Genomic DNA, 19,303 nt, shown 5'->3' with positions numbered 1-19,303 from the left:
AGGGAAACCTGCTTGGAAAACTGACATTTTCTTATACAGTTAGGACTCGGGAGTTCCACTTTTAGGTACTAACCCCAGAAGCATGAAACACTCGTATACAAAATTACACACAGAAGCATGTTCCCAGCAGCCTTATTCCTAAGAGCCTCAGACTGGGAACAACCTGTACTGGGCAGACTCATCCCCTCCCAAAGACCTGAAATCAATTACTTACTCACCCACCTGAGGAAACTGGAGAAAGTTTTAGAGCGAGTTACACTGAAGCTGAGCGGCAGAAATGAAATAACAAAAGTCAGAGCAGAAACAGAGGGGTCACCTTGAACAAGCGTGCAACAGCACGGCGAATCTCAAACACACGCTGAGGGAAAAAACACCAGACACGGGGCTTCCCCGGTGGGTCCGGTGGTTAAGAATTGCCTTGCAGTGCAAGGGACATTGGTTTGATCCCTGGTCTGGGCAGATTCCACATGCCCAGGAGCAACTAATCCCAAGTGCCACAATTACTGAGACTCCTCTCTGGAGCCGGCGGGCCGCAGCTATGGAATGAAGCCCATGCTTCTAGAGCCCAAGCCCCACAAGCAGAGAAGCCTCTGCGGTGATAAGCCCAAGCGCCGCAATTAAGAGGAGCCCTCAGCTAGAGAGAGCCCGCTCGCAGCAGTGACAGCCACAGCCGAAACGCGAATCGACACGTCTCTGTAAGAAATATCAGGCACAGGAAAAGCACACACCGCACGATCCCAGTCGTGCGAAATTCTAGCAGAGGCAAAATTAACCTTATGGCGGGCGAACTAAATCAGACCGGTCTTGTGGGGATGGAGATTAACTAGGAGTGAGCATGAGAGAGCTTTCTGGGGCAGTCAGAAGTGGTCCAGATATTGACGGGGTGAGACATTACTTTGCCGACAAAGGTCCGTCTAGTCAAAGCTGTGGTTTTTCCAGTAGTCATGTATGGATGTGAGAGTTGGACCATAAACAAAGCTGAGCGCCAAAGAATTGATGCTTATGAACTGTGGTGTTGAAGAAGACTCCTGAGAGTCCTTTGGACTGCAAAGAGAGCCAACAAGTCCATCCTAAAGGAGATCAGTCCTAGATATTCATGGGAAGGACTGATGCTGAAGCTGAAGCTTCAATACTTTGGCCACCTAATGCGAAGAACTGACTCACTGGAAAAGACCCTGATGCTGGGCAAGATTGAAGGCAGGAGGAGAAGGGGGTGACAGAGGATGAGACGGTTGGATGGCATCACCTACTCGATGGACATAACTTTGAATAAGCTCCGGGAGTTGGTGATGGACAGGGAGGCTTGGCGTGCTGCAGTCCACAGGGTCACAAAGAGTTGGACACAACTGAGCGACTGAACTGAACTGAGACAGACATACGTTTGTCAAAATTCATTGCACTACACACTGATGATACATGCGTCTCACTGTAAGTTAAATAGACCTCAATATTAAAATATTTAAAGCTTTAAAGAAAATTTTGGAAACATTCAAATTTCAAAATATTTCAAAATATAAAAAGAAATATGGGGCCCACCTTATATATTCTGTAAACATTCTTAGCAGAGTCTAGGACTGATGCAGAATCAGATAGATGACTATCTCTGCTATGGAAATGTGCAGAATTCACACTAATTCCCATAAATAGTGTTGTAGCAGTTTGGGCTCCGCTTTGGCCACCAATTGCTGGTACATCCCGCCATGAAAAAAAGAGACACTGAAGGTTTGGAGGAGGGGACAGAAGACCCTGGTGCTTCCAGGAGGCTGGGGTTCCCTGGGCATTCAGCAGACACCTGTCCAGTGGGCATATGGGAGAGCCACCCAGGTCCTGCTGCAGCCCAACAAATGGACCAGGTGTGGGGCACGACTGGGGCAGACAGGCTCCTCTGGATTCTGCCCTGGTGTGCGTGCATGCTAAATTGCTTCAGTCATGTACCTGACTCTCTGCGACCCTATGGACTGTAGCCCACCAACCTCCTCTGTCCATGGGATTCTCCAGGCAAGAAAGTGTAGGTTCCCATGCCCTTCTCCAGGGGATCTTCCCGACCCAGGGATCAAACCCGCATCTCATCCTTCCTGCATTGGCGGGCTGGTTCTTTACCACCAGCACCATCTGGAAAGCCTTGGAGGAGTGGAGATGGCCAATGTGCAGTGAAAGCATTAGTCACTCAGTTGTGTCCCACTCTTTGCGACCCCATGGACTGTAGCCCGCCAGGCTCCTCTGTCCATAGGAATTTCCAGGCAAAAGTACTGGAGTGGGTAGTCATTCCCTTCTCTAGGAGATCTTCCCAACCCAGGGACAGAGCTCAGGTCTCCTGCATTGTAGGCAGATTCTTTACCATCTGAGCCACAAGGGAAGCGCTAGGCTAGAGCAGTTTCCCTTTCCAGGTCCAAGGATACATCACCAGAGGGCGTGCAGACAGTCCTGCCTGCAGAGGGCGCCCTTGTCTCCAAGTTGGCCCTGCTAGCGCTCCTTTAGGGTAGATCCCCAGAAACGGAATTAATTGGGGAAATGGATGCATTTCCATAAATATAAACTATAAATTTTAGTTAACATTGCCCAAACCTGCACTTTAATGTGATCCGATCACCTCCAAAATGTGGTGCTTTTACTATTTCTCAATCTTGGCCAAAATGATACATCATCCTAATTTCCATTTCTTAAATATTAGTAAGGTTGAGTTTATATATCTCCATTTTTAAGTGGATTGTCATCTTTTTCTTATTGGTTTTAACAAGTGCTCTTTATCAATGATATTAACTCTTGGCAACAAATCATAGAAAGAAAGAAAAAAACTTAATTTATGGTGATTTGGCTAAACAAACTTCTTGAAATGTTTATCTTCACATTTACCAATCCTTTTTTCTTTTAAGGTATTTGGGTTGGGAGCATAATTAAAAGGAGTCTCTAGTCTCTCCATCAGAAAAAAATCTTAGGATCAAAATTTTAGACAACTTGTACTGTGGAAACCAGGAACACTGAAAACAGAGGGGCTGTGTATTTATCATCATAACTGATGCATTGTTAGGGCTTTTAGGACTTGTTGGTTGAGAGGGACTTCTCATTCATTTGATCATTGGTTCATTCATTCCTTCATTCAAAAATACTAACAGAGTGTCAACTACTTGCCTGGCACTGTAAGGGGCTGGCGAGACCTGAGCGGGTGGGGGTAGTCCAGGCTGGGGGAGACTCACAGGGTGGGGACAGAGACCCTCTGTCCACCCACCCCCACCTGCTCACAGATGGCCATCAAGTCGGTGCCGTTTCTGAACACGGAAGGGTGGTCCAAGGAGCTTCTGGGGGCACTCACCAGGCCCGACAGGACGCAGCAGGAGCAGCCCCCGGAGAAGGTGGGCCACTCCCACCCCTGGTGCCCACTGCACAGGCCCAGGGCTCTGTCCCTGGGCCCCACGCCCAGAGCAAGCCCCAGGCCCCCGAAAGAAACAGAGGGCGGGGGCCAGGCGGTAGGGCTTGCAGCCACACCCTTGACGCTTCACCACCAGGCCAGGGATTGCTGGTCACAAAGCAGAGGGGGGAGGGGGCCTGCACCAAGGAAGTGGCAGGCTGCCCAGTGGACAGGGGTCCAGAGAGGGGGTTCAGGCTCAAGACAGGGAGCTGAATGCTTCCCCAGGTCTTCCTGTTCATCTACTATGGGCTGATGCTTCAAGCCGAAGAGAACGGCACCAACGTCAGGACACACCTGAAAACCCTGCTGGAAACGTCCCACCAGTGGCCCAAGCAGAGAGAGGTAAGGCTGTGGTGGCCACTCAGCCAACTGCCTGACCCTGACCACAGGGTTAGCCTGAGCCTGGCCACACTCCAAGCCCTGACCTGAGCCCTGACCCTGGTCCCACTCTGAGCCCTGACCCTGGCCCCACTCTGAGCCCTGACCCTGGTCCCACTCTGAGCCCTGACCCCGGTCCCACTCCGAACCCTGACCCCGCTCCCACACTACTAGCCCTGACCCCGGTCCCACTCCGAGCCCTGACCCCGGTCCCACACTCGGAGCCCTGACCCTGGTCCCACTCCGAGCCCATCACAGCTGTGTCCTCTTCTTGTCACCTGGACCCTCATTCCCCGCTCTGGCACGGGGCTTGAGACCTGGGGGTGGGGAGGCAGCGGTAGCAGGGCTCCACAGTCACCTCTCCCCCCACCCTACCCTCACCTCCAGCCCTCATAAAGAGACGCCCCACAAGGCTCAGCTCAGACGTGTGTGTCCTCCCAGGCTGGTGGGAGGCAGGTGCCCTGTGCCCTGGGACAAATTCCCTCCCTCCCTGAGCCTCAGTTGCCACACACCCAGGTGAGGAGTAGGCCGGATCCTACCAGCCCACATCAGTGACCCCTGCCACCCGCCCCCACAGGGCATCGCACTCACTGTGGGGCTGGCCGCTGCCCGCCACCTGGACCACGTCTGGGCTGTCCTGGAGCAGTTTGGCCGGAGCACACCCATCAAGTGGAGCCTGAACAGCTTCTCCCCCAAGGTGCTGGCTCTATGGCCGCCGGAGTCCTGGACTGCTGACAGGGACGCTGAGCCTCCGTGGGGTGGGGGTTCCTGGGGCCGATTAGGGGGAAAGACTGTGGGCCGCGCCCCCCAGCCTCCAGCCCACCTCTGCAACAGCGGCATGGCCCCCGCACCACAATTTCCCCCTCCTCAATGGTGCTCCCTCTTTCCCACTGGGCTGCAGGGAGCCCAGCTGTGAAGCCAACATGGCAGGGGCTCCGGGACAGCTCCCACGTGGCTGCCTGCCTGCCGCGTGGCGGTCAGTGGCTCTTTGATCCTGGGTCTTGTCCAAAGCAGGAGGCAAGGGCCCGAGGCCAGCCCTGGGGAGCTCCCAAGGCGGAAGCAGTGGCAGCGACCGCAGGAGGCGAGCCAGGATAGGACAGAGGGGGGAGTGAGAACCAGGACCACAGCCGAGGTCCTGCCTCCTTCTTGCAGTGCCGCACCTGGCGGGTGGTAGAGCAGCGGCTGGGACCCGAGGCTCAGACCCTCAGAGAGGGTCTAGTCACTGACGGGCCGTAGGATCATAGTGTTCTCAGGGGACATCAAGGGCCCCCACTCTCTGGGTCTCACCTGGAGCCAACACGCCGGGTGCCCCATCACTGTCTCTCTAGGTCCAGACACGCCCTCCCAGGCCCCCTGCAGCCTGAGGTGGGACAGAAGAGGGCCAGGTCCTGGGCCCCTGGGGAGGGGCCACCCCAAGTCCAGAAGGGTGAGGGGCTTAGACTCCAGCCCATTCTGGCAGAGACAAGCACCCCTGGGTACACCTCCGAGTGACCCCACAAGACCCAGCCCACCGCCCCTAGGGAGACAGCCCCATCTCCCCTATTTCCTTGTGATATAAACTGCGGTCCGCCCTGCCTCCAGGACCCTGCTAGTGCCTGGGGTACCTCCCACCACCACACCCCCAGGGGAAGGCTCAGCAGGGCCCCCGTGCGCCTGACCTGCCCCGCCTCCCCCCCGCTGTGCCCAGAACTCCGGGGACCTGCAGTGGAAGTGGGCGAGCAGCACCATCCTCCTCGCCTACGGCCAGATGGCGGACAAGGCCAAGGCCCAGATCCTTCCATGGGTGGACAACATCCTGTCCCGGATGGTCTTCTTCTTCCACTACAGCTCCTGGGTACGACCCCCGGCCCACCCCAGAGCCCACCAGAGCAGGGTCAGGATTAGACCTCCCAGGGCCCCAGAGCCCCCCAGAGCGGGGTCAGGATTAGACCTCCCAGGGCCCCAGAGCCCACCAGAGCGGGGTCAGGATTAGACCTCCCAGGACCCCAGAGCCCACCAGAGCAGGGTCAGGATTAGACCTCCCAGGACCCCGGAGCCCACCAGAGCAGAGTCAGGATTAGACCTCCCAGGGCCCGGGAGCCCACCAGAGCGGGGTCAGGATTAGACCTCCCAAGGCCGGGAGCCCACCAGAGCGGGGTCAGGATTAGACCTCCCAGGACCCCGGAACCCACCAGAGCAGAGTCAGGATTAGACCTCCCAGGGCCCGGGAGCCCACCAGAGCGGGGTCAGGATTAGACCTCCCAGGGCCCAGGAGCCCACCAGAGCGGGGTCAGGATTAGACCTCCCAGGGCCCGGGAGCCCACCAGAGCGGGGTCAGGATTAGACCTCCCAGGACCCCGGAGCCCACCAGAGCGGGGTCAGGATTAGACTCCCAGGGCCCTGGAGCCCACCTCCCCACCCCACCCCAACGTGGGCCTGGCCTCCTCCTCATGCTTCCCACCTAATGCTTCATGGGTTTTCGTGAGGATCCCAGCCTTCTGCCTCCCCCCGAAAGCAAGCCCTGGGTTCTCACTTGGGGGAACTGGATGCCCCGTGATGACAGTCCCCTGACTCTGCACCCTGGGAACAATGAGGGGCCAGGGAGCCCTCTGAGGCCACTGCACACTTGATCCTTTGGGCCTGGGGTAGCCGCATATCATGAGAAGCTGGACACTGGGCTTCTTATGGGCACCTCCTGATGCTTAAGCATCATCAACTATTCACATCGTTAAACAAAATCACATGGGTCCCCCCCATTCCGGGGCTTATGCAGCCCCAGCCGGAGGTCTCTGCTGTCCCCCCATCAGCAGCGGCCCTGCTGCCACATGTGACGGTGGCCCTCCTGCTCTCCCACCCCTCTGGTACTCCCACTCCCCGACCTGCCCCCTTGCTCCACTGTCTGACCCCAGGACGAGACCCTGAAGCAGAGCTTCCTCACGGCCATACTCATGCTGGTGGGGGCCATCAGCCGCAATGAGGGTGCCCAAAGCTACGAGTTCTTGCAGGTGTCCGAGCTCCTCGAGTGTCTGATGGTGAGTGCAAGGTCCTTGGGCAGGGGAAGGGCTTCCCGGGGATGGACCAGGCACCCCCCTCAAACAGCAGCACTCACAAGAGGCACCAGTGGAAGAGATGGGCCAGCTGGACTTCTAGAGCATGGGCAAGCCCCTCACAGGTTTTCACACCTGAAAGCACATCCACGGCCCTCACGTGACTCACTCCCTACAGTGACCCTGAGCTGGCCGAGGACAGCCACCACACAGCTGATGTGGCTGAGACCCGGGAAGGCCAGCACCATCCGTTCTGCCGATACTGACCTAGCTTGCACCACTAGTTACTATGGGTTTGGGACTCGCAGAACCTGTGGGATAGTGGAGGAAACTCACAAGTGATAAATAATTATGCAGTAGCAGTAACAAAAATAACAGTCTCATTTTCTGAGCCCTTCCTGTGACCCAGACACACTGCTTTGCACGCCTTGCTTCCCACCTAACACAAGGGCAACAGCATCATGTTACTTGTGAATACGTGAAGCTCAGAGCAGTTTGGAGGTGTGTCCAGGGTCATGCGAGCTCGTGTGTGGGTAGCTAGGATTCAGGCATAATCCATCTGATTCTAAAGTCTATGCTCTAATTGTTTAAGGTGGCCAGGGGGATGTGTTGGGGGCTGGGGGGAGTCAGATCACAGAGGCCCTCCTGTGAGGATCCAGAGCAGAAGCAGAATCCTGCAGGTTAGAGGGGTGCTGGGCACCCAGGCTTTTAGATGGGAAGGAGACTTGGTGTCAGAAGTGGGACAGGCCAAGGTATGTGGAAAGATTCAGCCTTCACCCGGGATTTGCAGCTTCTGATGGAGAAGGAGCCCCAGGACACGCTGTGCACCCCGACTCGCCAGCAGACCATTCACATCATCTCCAGTCTCTGGTAGGCTCCCCGGCCCCACACAGTGCTTTGCTCAGCATTCACCATCAGCCTCACAGCTCAGGCTTGGTGCCCCTCAGGACAACGAGGTGGGAGACATCAGGCGTCAAGGCCCTCCTGGGCAGGGCTAGGGACCTGAGCCAGTGCAGGCCACCGTGGGAGGAGGGTGGCTGTCTTACGGAGGCCCCCGCCCTCCCCGCCTTGTCCCCACAGTAAGCTGAGGCCACCGCTGGACTTGGAGAAGAAATCTCGGCTTCTGTCCATCAGCCTCCGCAGCGTGATGTCCCTGCCGCTGCTGGAGGTCCTGGAGAAACACACCTGCCTCTTTCTGGAGCCGCCCAACATACAGGTGCAAGCCTGTCACCTGCACCCCTTCCGGAGGGGGGCCCCCGGGGAAGAATGTCCAGTCCTGCATACTGCCCTAGGGTTAGGAGGGGGACGCTGAGGCACCCGCCTCCCACCGTAGGCCAGGGCTGGGGGTTGCTTTTAACTGTTCTGAGCCCACCTGTAAAAAGGGGATGATGATCCAAGAGCTAGTGGTCCTTAGCACTGAGGCTGAAAGGAAACCCTGGGTGTCCCACGTGAGGAGCAAAGCAGCGCTCTGTACATAGAATGGGTGGCCTCCCTGCCACCACTGAGAGCGTGCAGTGTCACCCACGCCGCTACTGCCGCTGGTCTGGTCCTACCCGCGCTAGTGGCTGCAAGAAGGAGCTCTGATGTGCGCTCCACGCCCCTGGGCGGCCGCCCACCCTCTCAAGTTCTGTGCACGGAAGCCGCACTGCGGGGAGATGCCGGCCATTGCGGGCAGCCGCCACCGGGGGGCGCGTGCAGCCTCACGCGGCCCCGCCCCCGCCAGGCGTCCCGCCCACTGCAAAGGGCAGGCAGCCGGTGTTAACTGAGCACCCGCCGGGCGCCAGGCCCACCCAGCATCTCCGTTAGCTCAGCTTCCCAGCAGCGACCAGAGAGCGAGGGAACCAGCTCAGAGAAGTGGAGGTGTCGGGAGGGAGAGGCAGGGCTAATCTCCACCCCTTGCCCCTGGACCAGGCTCTTCAGGCCAGCTCACCAGGCGGAGTCCAGGATGCAGCCAGCAGACAGGCAGCTTGGGTGTGAGTGATAGTGAGGGCCCTCCTAGACCCAGGGCGACACCACTGCAGCGGCTCTCCAGAAGGGGGACGTCTGCCTAGACTCCAACCCTGTGGGAGTCCAGGGTGCCCGGGTTACCACGTGATGACCCCATGGCTGGACCCTCAGGGAGTGCAGCCCGGAACCAGGCGCGGGGCTGGGGCTTCCTGTTCATTCTCACCCTGTGTCCACGTCCACCCTGACAGGGGTCTGGCTCCAGCCCAGTTCTCAGGTGACAAAGATAGGCTCAGCGAGCTGAAGTGGCCCCCAGGGAGCTGACGGCCCGCGCCCCAGGGCTCTCCTCCAGTGGATACTCCCTGTGGCCCTTCCCTCCCTGGGCAAGCCTGACTCGTCAAGCAGCCAAGATTGAGGGTCTCCTGTGTTTGCAGGACCAATGCAAAAGGAAAACAAGGGGCCTTTGTTTAAACCGTTTTTGAGAATTTCAAGATGGCAAAGGCAAAGCATTCAAGTAGACACGAGAGCCTTCCTAGCCAGGTCTTGAGTGGGTTACACACTCGTGAATCTTCTCGGCCACTGAGAATCCTGTGCCCTGGGGCAGGCCCCAGACCACCCATGCTCCACGGCTGCCCATTGGGGGTCCTAGGGGGCCCTTCCTGGGCATGATGTGAGCTTGCTAGTGTGCAGCCCATCCTGGGGAGCATGCAGGAAGCAGGCAATGGGAAGCTGATGCACATAGGCCCCCCAGGAGGCCTCAACCGTCCCTCTGGCCCTGGAGCTCAGCTGCCCCCTGACCTGCTCCCCGCCCCGCACAGACACTCTACAAGGAGACCGTGGGGGCCCTGGAGCAGATGCTGCAGACCTTCATCATGCAGAACCCCACAGCCGAGGAGCTGCACTTCCTGCTGTCGGTGAGGGCGCGGGGCAGTGCGGGGAGGGAACAGGGGGCAGAGGACGCAGGGCCTGAGCCAGGCATGGGACTGGTCTAGACGAGGGCTGTCCATCTCTGGGGATCACTGCAGTTTAGGACAAGTGGGGCGGGCAGGTACAATGAGCACAGCCTGGTGGCAAGTGGGCCAGGTAGTCCACAGCAAAGCGAGTCGGTGAGGGAAGAGGCCGTGGCCCTGCCCCGGAGGGACCTGCCCTCCTTCCCACTGAGAGAATTGCCCCTGCAGCAGGTTCCCAGCTTTGAGGGCGTCTCCCAAGCCTACCACCCCGACTCTGTCACTGCCCAACAGAGTCCTTTCCTGATGGGAGGGAGAGAAGCCAACAGAGTCAGGGGAGTCCCAGACAGGGGAGGCTGCCTCTGCTGGGAGGGTGGAGGTCAGAGCCAGCAGGCCTCTGCAGAGGAGGGGCGGAGAGGGCCACGGGGCAGACGGCACACAGGAGCAAAGCTGAGCAACCCCGGAAAGCATACTGGGCCAGAATGGAGGGAGGTTCTGCATGGCTGGAGCCTGGGGTGGGCGCAGAGGTGGGGGCAGTGGGTCACAGTGAGGTTAGGTCAGCAGGGGCCAGGCCATCTCAGGCTGGGGGCCCAGTGGAGCTGAGGGGAGCCACTGCAGCAGGGACTGCCTATCTGGGGTGCACAGATGGAAGTCAGGGTGGAGTGTGTGAGCCTGGCCAGGAGAAAACGTTGTCACAGGACACAACTGAGTCACAGAATCTCCCAGCACTTCATCCTCACGCAGCGTCAGATCATCCATTCCCGTAACAAAGAGGCTCAAATGCAGCTTAAGAAGTGTTCAACCTGTCTCAGTATGCATTTGTATTTCTTTGTAACTCTGTGCCTTTATGGTGTGCACAGAAAAGCATTGTTCTGGAAAATATACATTGCAGAGAAACAGGTTAAGAACTTGGCGCCTCAAAAGACTTTCAGCAGGAGGGACGTGTCAGCTACAAGAGAAAGAATTAACACCTCCTCTTACTTGGTGGTTCAGACGGTAAATTGTCTGTCTACAATGCGAGAGACCTGGGTTCGATCCCTGGGTTGGGAAGATTCCCTGGAGAAGGAAATGGCAACCCACTCCAGTACTCTTGCCTTGAAAATCCCATGGACGGAGGAGCTTGGTGCAGGCTACCGTCCATGGGGTCGCAAAGAGTAGGCACAACTGAGCGACTTCACTTTCACTTTCACTTGGGAGAGGGATTAGCCGAGGCTGTGAAAAGAGACGAGGAAGGCTGGATAGGGCGAGTGGTGGACTCGAGGGGTTGGGACTGGGAGGGGCCTGAGCCGAGGGTGTGGCCTGGCCTTGAGTGGGTGTGGCTTAGGGTGTGGTCTGTACTGGGGGCGGGGCCTGTCGGGATCTGGGGTCCCAAGCGGCCGCTCCCCTCCCTGCCCCCACCACCTGCAGCACCTGTATGTCTGGCTGGAGTCGGAGAAGGCCCACGAGCGGCAGCGGGCTGTCCACAGCTGCATGGCCCTCCTCAAATTCCTGAGCCACAACCTCTACCTGGACGTGAGTACCATCTCTCTGGCCCCAGGCCCACACCCACCAAGCCGCCCTTCTCCCCAAGCCTGCCAAGGCGCATGGGGTCCCTACCCCCAGGACAGGAAGGATTCCCCGAGTCCCCTGTGGCCTGACCAGGCCCTCCTCCTCCTCACACACAAGGAAACAGCCGGGGTTGGGGATTGGGGGGCCCCAGCTGAAGGCTGAACCCAGGCTCCCTGAAGCCTGACCCAGGACACTGGGCTTTTGCCAACGCAGCTTGAAGCCTCAGGCAGGTTGTCCACCCTGAGCCTGTCCCTCAGGGAAATGGGAGGAAAGGAGTTCTCCTGGGAGGGACACAGTGGGCGTCAGATGGAGACTGTGAGAATGCCGCCCTGCCCCAGACTAGGGCAGGCAGCTCTGTACGGAGCAGCCACTGTCCCTCTGCCCTCGTCTATCACCATCTCCATCGTTTCACGGATCACAGCTTAACCACCATCTGTCACTAACGCCCTTGGGTTGAGTGAACATCAGCACGTGTTCAGGGAGTGAGTGGTTCTGCATTTATCAGCCAAAATCAGCATCGATTCCTCAGGGAGACTCACAGGGAGATGAGGAAATTACTTCCTCGGCCTGGTGCCCAACAGGTGTGCCTTTCTGATGAAGGTGGACAGTCAGGCGGGCGGCTGGGAAATAGCCACATTCTGCCAAAGGCAAGCTTCCAGTGTTCAGACCCCTCCAGCACTCCTTTGGTGAGGAGGACCCCTCTGCAGGTGTTCAAAGGGTCTTCCATTTACTCAAAATCAACTTCTGCAACATAAGACTGGGTCTGGGAGAGGCAAGTCAGGCACTTGCCTAGGGCACACTTGTGGAGGCACCAAAACATTCTGCAAGCAAGATAAATATTTTAATAGGATGTTTTAAACAATCAAATCAGCAAACGGCGGCCCTTGGGCTGGCCACCTGTTGTTGTGAATAAAGCTTTATTGGAACCAGGGCTGGGATTAGGGTGAGGTGAGTGAGGCAAGGTCATGGACATGCAGGCTCAGATCCTGTCTTTATTTAAAATTTTGAAACTTTTTCATGACAGATTTTTTAGCATTCATTTTGATTTTGATAAATATTGCATTAAGATAGTTTTCTCTTGTGTCCTGAGCTTTTTTTTGGCATCCCCTAACATTTTGTCTGGGGAGCTTCCCCAGTGGCTCAGTGGTAAAGAATCTGCCTGCCAACGTAGGAGACACAGGTTTGATCCTTGGGTTTGATCCCACAGGTTTGATCCTCTGTCCCTGGAGAAAGAAATGGCAACTCACTTCTGTATTCTTGCCTGGGAAATCCCAGGGACAGAAGAGCCTGGCGGGCTCCAGTCAATGGGGCTGCAAAAGAGTTGGACACAACTGAGCAACTGAACAGAAACGTTTTGTCCAGACCTGAATCCCAGTCCTGCATAGAGTTTGAGGGGATCCTTTCTGACGCCAGCCATGCTGGGGTGAGTGTGTGGCTGCTAAGATCTGCATAAGTGGTTCTCTGCACTCTTACTACAGCCCAAAGAGGACTTCAAACGAATTGGGCAGCTGGTGGGCATGCTGGGGATTCTGTGCCAGGACCCGGACAAGACTACCCAGTGCTCCAGCCTGGAAGGGGTGGACCATCTCTACAAGCTCCTCATGCACCAGAGAGGTGAGCCTCTCAGGGTCCCCACAGAGGACCCGCTCCCACCACAGCCACAGCCTCAGCCCAACCCATGCCAGCACTCCTGAACCCAACTACCCCCAGACCTCCCCCAGACCCAGCCTCTAACCTCAGCCATCAGCACAGTCATGGCTTTGTCCCGCCCTGCAGACCCACTGACTCCCCACCCTAAACTTGGACCCAGGCATGACCCTGACTTCAGATGACCCCACTCCACCCACTGCAGGTCCTGCCCTAGACCCCAAGCCTGCCTTTGCCCACCCTCACCCCTGCCCCATCCCACCCCTGACCAGGAGGAGAAGCTTCACAGGAGCAAGCACCGGCACCCCAGGCGCCTCCCCAGGCCAGCAAGGAAGGAGCCCTGCTCTGGAGCGGCGGGGATCAGGAGGCTGCTCCACCCAGCCCCCGGGAGGTGGCACTCTTGAAGGACCACCAGCCCAGCAGCTCCCAAGTCATCAAGGTCAAAGCCTTTAGAATCCTGGGCAGATCTGGGTGGGGGGATGTGGCCATGCTCTGCTCCGACCCCTACCACTACCCCTCTGCCGGAGCTCCCCCTGGGGCCAGGGTGTGAGTATTAAAACCGAGGCCAGGATCTCACCTGCATCTCTGGTGATTAACTAGAGCTTTGGAGGACCATGTCTCCTGGGAAGGAGGAGTTGGGGGAGGAGGGGCTGGAGATAGACGCTGGAGTCAGCAGCGCAGGCTTGAGTCTCAGCTCTGTCTCTCATGGCTGTGCAATCTTGAACAAGCTCCTTCTGTCTGAGTCTCAGTCTTCCTCGTGAAATGGGCAGAGTGATGCCAACGAAGTTCCAGCGCCAGGAATTCCTAATAGACGGCGCTGGCTGGCTAGCTCCCGAGGTGGGCATCCTCTGAGGCACCAAACAGTGTCCTTCTCGGTGACCCTCTGCAGATACAGCCTCGACTTCCTCACTTTCCCGAGGTTTCTCCCCATCCTCTGAGAGCCAGACCCCCCTCCTTTGAAGGCATAGCATGTCTCCCCTCTTCTGCTGTCATCTGACCTCCTGCAGCCAGGCCCTCCTTAGTCAGTGGCCTGGGGTGTCCAGCAGCTCCCCAGCTCCCTTTCGTCATCTCAGTGAGATCCCGAGTCTCTGGGACCGTCCGTATCTGTGTGAACCTTGCCTTTTCTGAAGATGAGCGAGGCTGGGACCCCGGGTGTGGGCTGGATGCTGGCATTGGCTGGACTGGCCGAGTTTCCTAGAGCCTCATGTTTGGAGTGGTCAGTTCATGATGTCTCCGCTATGGCGGCCCCTCTTGCTGTTGAACCCATGACTAATGAAGACCCCTGTACGGGGTGTGTCTGTCAGTCTCCCCATTAGACCTCCAGGCCAGAAGTGGAGTCCCACCTGGGCCCAGCACAGGCTGTGGTGGTAGAACCAGGCTTCAGTAAACACCCATTCAGTGGAGTCACACTGAGCCAAATGATGAAGTGGCAGTACCTGGCTAGTAGGTGCCCAGTGGGGTTTGAATCCAGCCCTGTCTGACTCAGAACTGTGCTCTCTGCAGCTGCAGTGGCTATCAGCCCACTGAGGCCAATCCGGAGAAGTTCAGTAGGGAAAAACCTAAAGCCCTGGAGCCATCAGTTGTCCAGGGCCAGGATGGGGAAACCAGGCAGGGCTTCTGTTTACACCTGAGGACCTGGACTAGGGGAGGAGACAGGGCTGGAGGGAGGGTTCCTGGGGCCAGCTCAGAGGCGTCCAGGAGTTAAGGGGTCCTGGAGCACTGGGGCTCTCAGGTGGACGGAGTGACTAGGCATGTAGAGTCCAGGACCTGGGAAGAGCAGTCTGCCCCGCTCTGCATGGTCCCCAGCACACAGGGATGGAGCACTCGGCTCAGCTTCTCCTTGAACAGGAAGCAGTGATGGACAGAGCACCAAAAGGGGAGAGGATGGGAGGGTCTGCTGATCAAGGCATGATGGTTCTGAGAAGGTTTGGGGTGGAGAACAGACCTGGGTTCTTGTCCCAAGTCTGTTCTGCATTCCCCATGTGGTCTTGTAAACACTATAACTTCATCGCTACCATGAGCCATCTCCACGTTCACCACCACCTCCAACAGCATTCCTGTCACCACCGTCACTACCACCACCACCATCCCCACCAACAGCACCAGCACCACCACCACCATCACCACCATCACCATCACCACCACCATCACTAACAGCACCACCATCACCACCACCATCACCACCATCACTAACAGCACCACCACCACCATCACCACCACCACAATCACCACCATCACTAACAGCACCACCACCACCATCACTAACACCACCACCATCACTAACAGCACCACCACCACCATCACTAACACCACCACCACCACCATCACCATCACTAACAGCACTACCATCACCATCACCACCACCATCACTAACAGCACCACCACCATCACCATCACCACCATCACTAACAGCACCACCACCATCACCACCACCATCACCATCACCACCATCACTAACAGCACCACCACCATCACCACCACCATCACCATCACCACCATCACTAACAGCACCACCACCATCACCACCATCACCACCACCATCACTAACAGCACCACCATCACCATCACCATCACTAACAGCACCACCACCACCATCACCACCACCACAATCACCACCCTCACTAACACCACCACCACCACCCTCACTAACACCACCACCACCACCATCACCATCACTAACAGCACTACCATCACCATCACCACCATCACTAACAGCACCACCACCATCACCACCACCACCACCATCACTAACAGCACCACCACCATCACCACCACCACCATCATCACCACCACCATCCCCACCACCATCACCATCACTAACAGCACTACCACCATCACCACCACCACCATCAGCATCACCGCCATCACTACCATCACCACCACCATGACTAATACCACCACCATAACCACAGAACCATCATCAGTGCCACCTCCAACTCACATTTTTTCATGCCCTGGGCTAAAATAAGATATTCACAAGTACTTAGCAAACCTAAGATTGTAGTATTCTGGGATTCTGAGAGTCTAACCATCATTCCAGGTTGAATTTCTTCAAAAACATTCTAATACTAGAACTTTAACCAAAATTTACCATTTTAGCAAACAATTTTAAATGCAATCTTAAGACAAATGATCTAACCAGATTTATATAGTAGTCTAATATTCTAACACAAAAAGTTACTTTTAGCTACAAATATGCCTGTATGCAGTTTAAGAAGCAACAGTTAGAACCGGACATGGAACAACGGACTGGTTCCAAATTGGGAAAGGAGTATGTCAAGACTGTATATTGTCACCTTTCTTATTTAACTTATATGCAGAGTACATCATGTGAAATGCCGGACTGGATGAAGCATAAGCTGGAATCAAGATTGCAGGGAGAAATATCAATAATGATATGCAGATGACACCTCCCTTATGGCAGAAAGTGAAGAGGAACTGAAGAGCCTCTTGATGAAAGTGAAAGAGGAGAGTGAAAAAGCTGGCTTAAAGCTCAACATTCAGAAAACTAAGATCATGGCATCCGGTCCCATTGCTTCATGGCAAATAGATGGGGAAACAATGGAAATAGTGACAGACTTCATTTTCTTGGGCTCCAAAATCACTGCAGATGGTGACTGCAGCCATGAAATTAAAAGATGCTTGCTCCTTGGAAGAAAAGCTGTGACCAACCTAGACAGTGTATTAAAAAGCAGAGACATTACTTTACTGACAAAGGTCCGTCTAGTCAAAGCTATGGTTTTCCCAGTAGTCATGTATGCACATGAGAGTTGGACCATAAAGAAAGCTGAGAGTGAAAGTGAAGTCACTCAGTCGTGTCTGACTCTTTGCGACCCCATGGACTGTAGCCTACCACGCTCCTCCGTCCATGGGATTTTCCAGGCAAGAGTACTAGAGTGGGTTGCCATTTCCTTCTCCAGAGGATCTTCCTGACCCAGGGATTGAACCCGGGTCTCCTGCATTGTAGGCAGACACTTTACCGTCTGAGCCACCAGGGAAGTCCCTAAAGAAAGCTGAGGGCTAAACAGTTAATGCTTTTGAACTGTGGTGTTGGAGAAGACTTTGAGAGTCCCTTAAACAGCAAGGAGATCAAACCAATCAATCCTAAAGGAAATCAGTCCTGAATATTCATTGGAAGGACTGATGTTGAAGCTCCAAGACTTTGGCCACGTGATGCAAAGAACTGACTCACTAGAAAAGACCCTGCTGCCGGGAAAGATTGAGGGCAGGAGGAGAAGGGAACGACAGAGAATGAGATGTTTGGATGGCATCACCGACTCAATGGACATGAATTTAAGCAAGATCTGGGAGTTGGTGATGGACAGGGAAGCCTGGCATGCTGCAGTCCATGGGGTCACAAAGAGTCAGAGATGACTGAGAGATTGAACTGAACTGAACAAATATGCCATTAAAATTATCCTCACCTTCTAATCAATAACTGGTAAACTAACATTCTCACCAACACTTTACCAAAATTTTAGAACAGTAAGAGTCTGTTAATAATAAGTATTCTAACATTCATATATTTTTATATCTAATGTACATGCAAACATCCTAACAGACTTTCAGACATCTCAACAAATACCCTGACATGCCCAGGAACAGTTTACCATCCGACCATCTTCGCAAGCATTAATGTCCAGTCAGCCTTCCCAAGTATGACTCCACAACCAGCATTCCGTCTTCCTTTGGTTTCCAGTTGCTCAGAGTCAGAGCTTTCCCACAGAACTTTCTGGAAGGATGAAGTGTCTGTATCTGCACTATACAGGTGGCCACTGTCCCTGTGTGATGACTGAGCTCTTGAAATGTAGCAGTGTAGGGAGTTCCCTGGCGGTCCAGAGGTTAGAGCGCAGCGCTTTCTCTGCTGGGCCCAGGCTCAGTCCCCGGTCAGGGAACTAAGATCCCTCAAGCCAAGCAAGTACAGCCAAAGTAAAAAAAAAAAAAAGTGGCTTGTGCAGCTGACGAACTGGATTTTAAATTTTGCTTCATTTTCTTTTATGGGCTCACCACGTAGCTTGAGCTACATAGGATTAGTTCCCAATCCTACACCGTAAGTGGTGAGCGTGCAGAGTCGTAACCGCTGGATCACCAGGGATTCCCTGAATTTTTCGTAATTAAATTTAAACAGCTTGGTATGGCTGGTGGCTACCATATTGAGCAGCACTGCTCTAAGTCTTTCCAGAAGGTTCCACCTGGGCAGTCTCCCTCTTGGAGACTGTGGTCTGAGGCTGTGGAGCAGGGATCCCACCCCCAACCTTGCATTCCCTGAGAGTACCCTCATCCCCCCAGAGTGGCTCAGGGTCTGGGGTGGGAGGTGACACCCACCCCCCTGGACACCCCCTCCCAGGAGAATGTGGGCAGCAAGCAGAGTCGGACTCCCCAGCAAGCCCTGCTAGGGCATGGGAGCCCTGGGTTCTGGACCCAGCCTGGCCCTGCCTAGCCCTCCCAGGCGCTGTGAATGAGGGCAGCTCACCTGCCTTCCCAGGCCTGGGGCTTAGTGAAGGTGACCCTGAAGATCCTTCGAAGATCTGAAGTTGAGTTGCTCTTGGTTAAAACTCTGTGAGAAGGGGAGTGGGGACAGATGAGGTGAGGACTGGCCAGAGGAAGGGCAGGGTCGAGGCTGGCCAGGTCAGGCGTGTCCCAGAACAGCCCTGAGGTCTGAGAGAGGAAGGGCGCCGTGCCCCCACCCCTCTGCTGGTCATCACACCCTCTCTTCCTGCCCCTGGGCTGTGGCTGGCTCAGAGAGACGTGCAGGAGAGCACACTGCCAGACGGGTGCCCTTGCTGGGGCCCTAGAGGGGTGGGGCTCAGGCACCTGCAGTGCTTAGAGACTTGGGGAGCCTGGAGCATTGAGATGGGGTACGAGTGCAGCCAATCAGGCGGGCGCCCAGCACCAGGGACCACGGTGACGGCGCCTCCCTCCCACCGCTACAGGAGGTCATGAAGCATCTCACGATTGCAGAGCTGACCGACCTTATCTGGACGGCCGTCGATGGCCTGGGCTCCACCAGCCCCTTCCGCGTGCAGGCGGCCGCCGACATGCTGCTCACTGCCATCCAGGAGCACGGGGCCAAGCTGGAGACTGTGAGGGCAGTGGGGCCCCTGTGGAGGGCCCACCAGGATGGGGCAGGGGGCAGGGAGCAGGGGGGCAGGCCCAGCATCGGCACCCAGGGGCTAGAGCCGCGGGTCCCAGGTGGCGTCCCCAAGCTTGGGCCTGAGGGGGAGACCCAGACCCCACCCTCTGATGGGTGAGTGAATGCAGGACGGAATGGCCCACACAGGTGTCCCAGGGCCCTGGGGGGTGTTTGCAGGGTCTGGGGCCGATATGGGCTGATGGAGCGGGGACAGGATGGGAGTGGGGTGGGAGAGGAAAGCCCAGCCCAGACCCTCCAGGAGCTCTGGATCTGA

At 56.1% G+C, this 19,303-nt stretch overlaps 1 protein-coding gene across 1 annotated transcript in view; it reads left to right on the top strand.

Annotated features, from left to right (window-relative positions):
- MROH5 (maestro heat like repeat family member 5) overlaps positions 1-19,303 on the top strand; it is a 56,267-nt gene that overhangs the window by 10,409 nt on the left and 26,555 nt on the right. The window contains 13 exon segments of the mRNA XM_018058106.1: positions 3,243-3,350; positions 3,632-3,748; positions 4,362-4,481; positions 5,472-5,618; positions 6,673-6,795; positions 7,601-7,680; positions 7,891-8,078; positions 8,144-8,156; positions 9,536-9,668; positions 11,109-11,213; positions 12,728-12,863; positions 13,169-13,335; positions 18,830-18,979. Of these exon segments, the coding sequence (XP_017913595.1) occupies positions 3,243-3,350; positions 3,632-3,748; positions 4,362-4,481; positions 5,472-5,618; positions 6,673-6,795; positions 7,601-7,680; positions 7,891-8,078; positions 8,144-8,156; positions 9,536-9,668; positions 11,109-11,213; positions 12,728-12,863; positions 13,169-13,335; positions 18,830-18,979 (1,587 nt within the window).

Source organism: Capra hircus, chromosome 14 (assembly GCF_001704415.2).
Source record: "Capra hircus breed San Clemente chromosome 14, ASM170441v1, whole genome shotgun sequence".
NCBI classification, from domain to species: Eukaryota; Metazoa; Chordata; class Mammalia; order Artiodactyla; family Bovidae; genus Capra; species Capra hircus.
The sequence above is the reverse complement of the archived record's forward strand: the minus strand, read 5'-3'. Positions and strand labels throughout refer to the sequence as shown.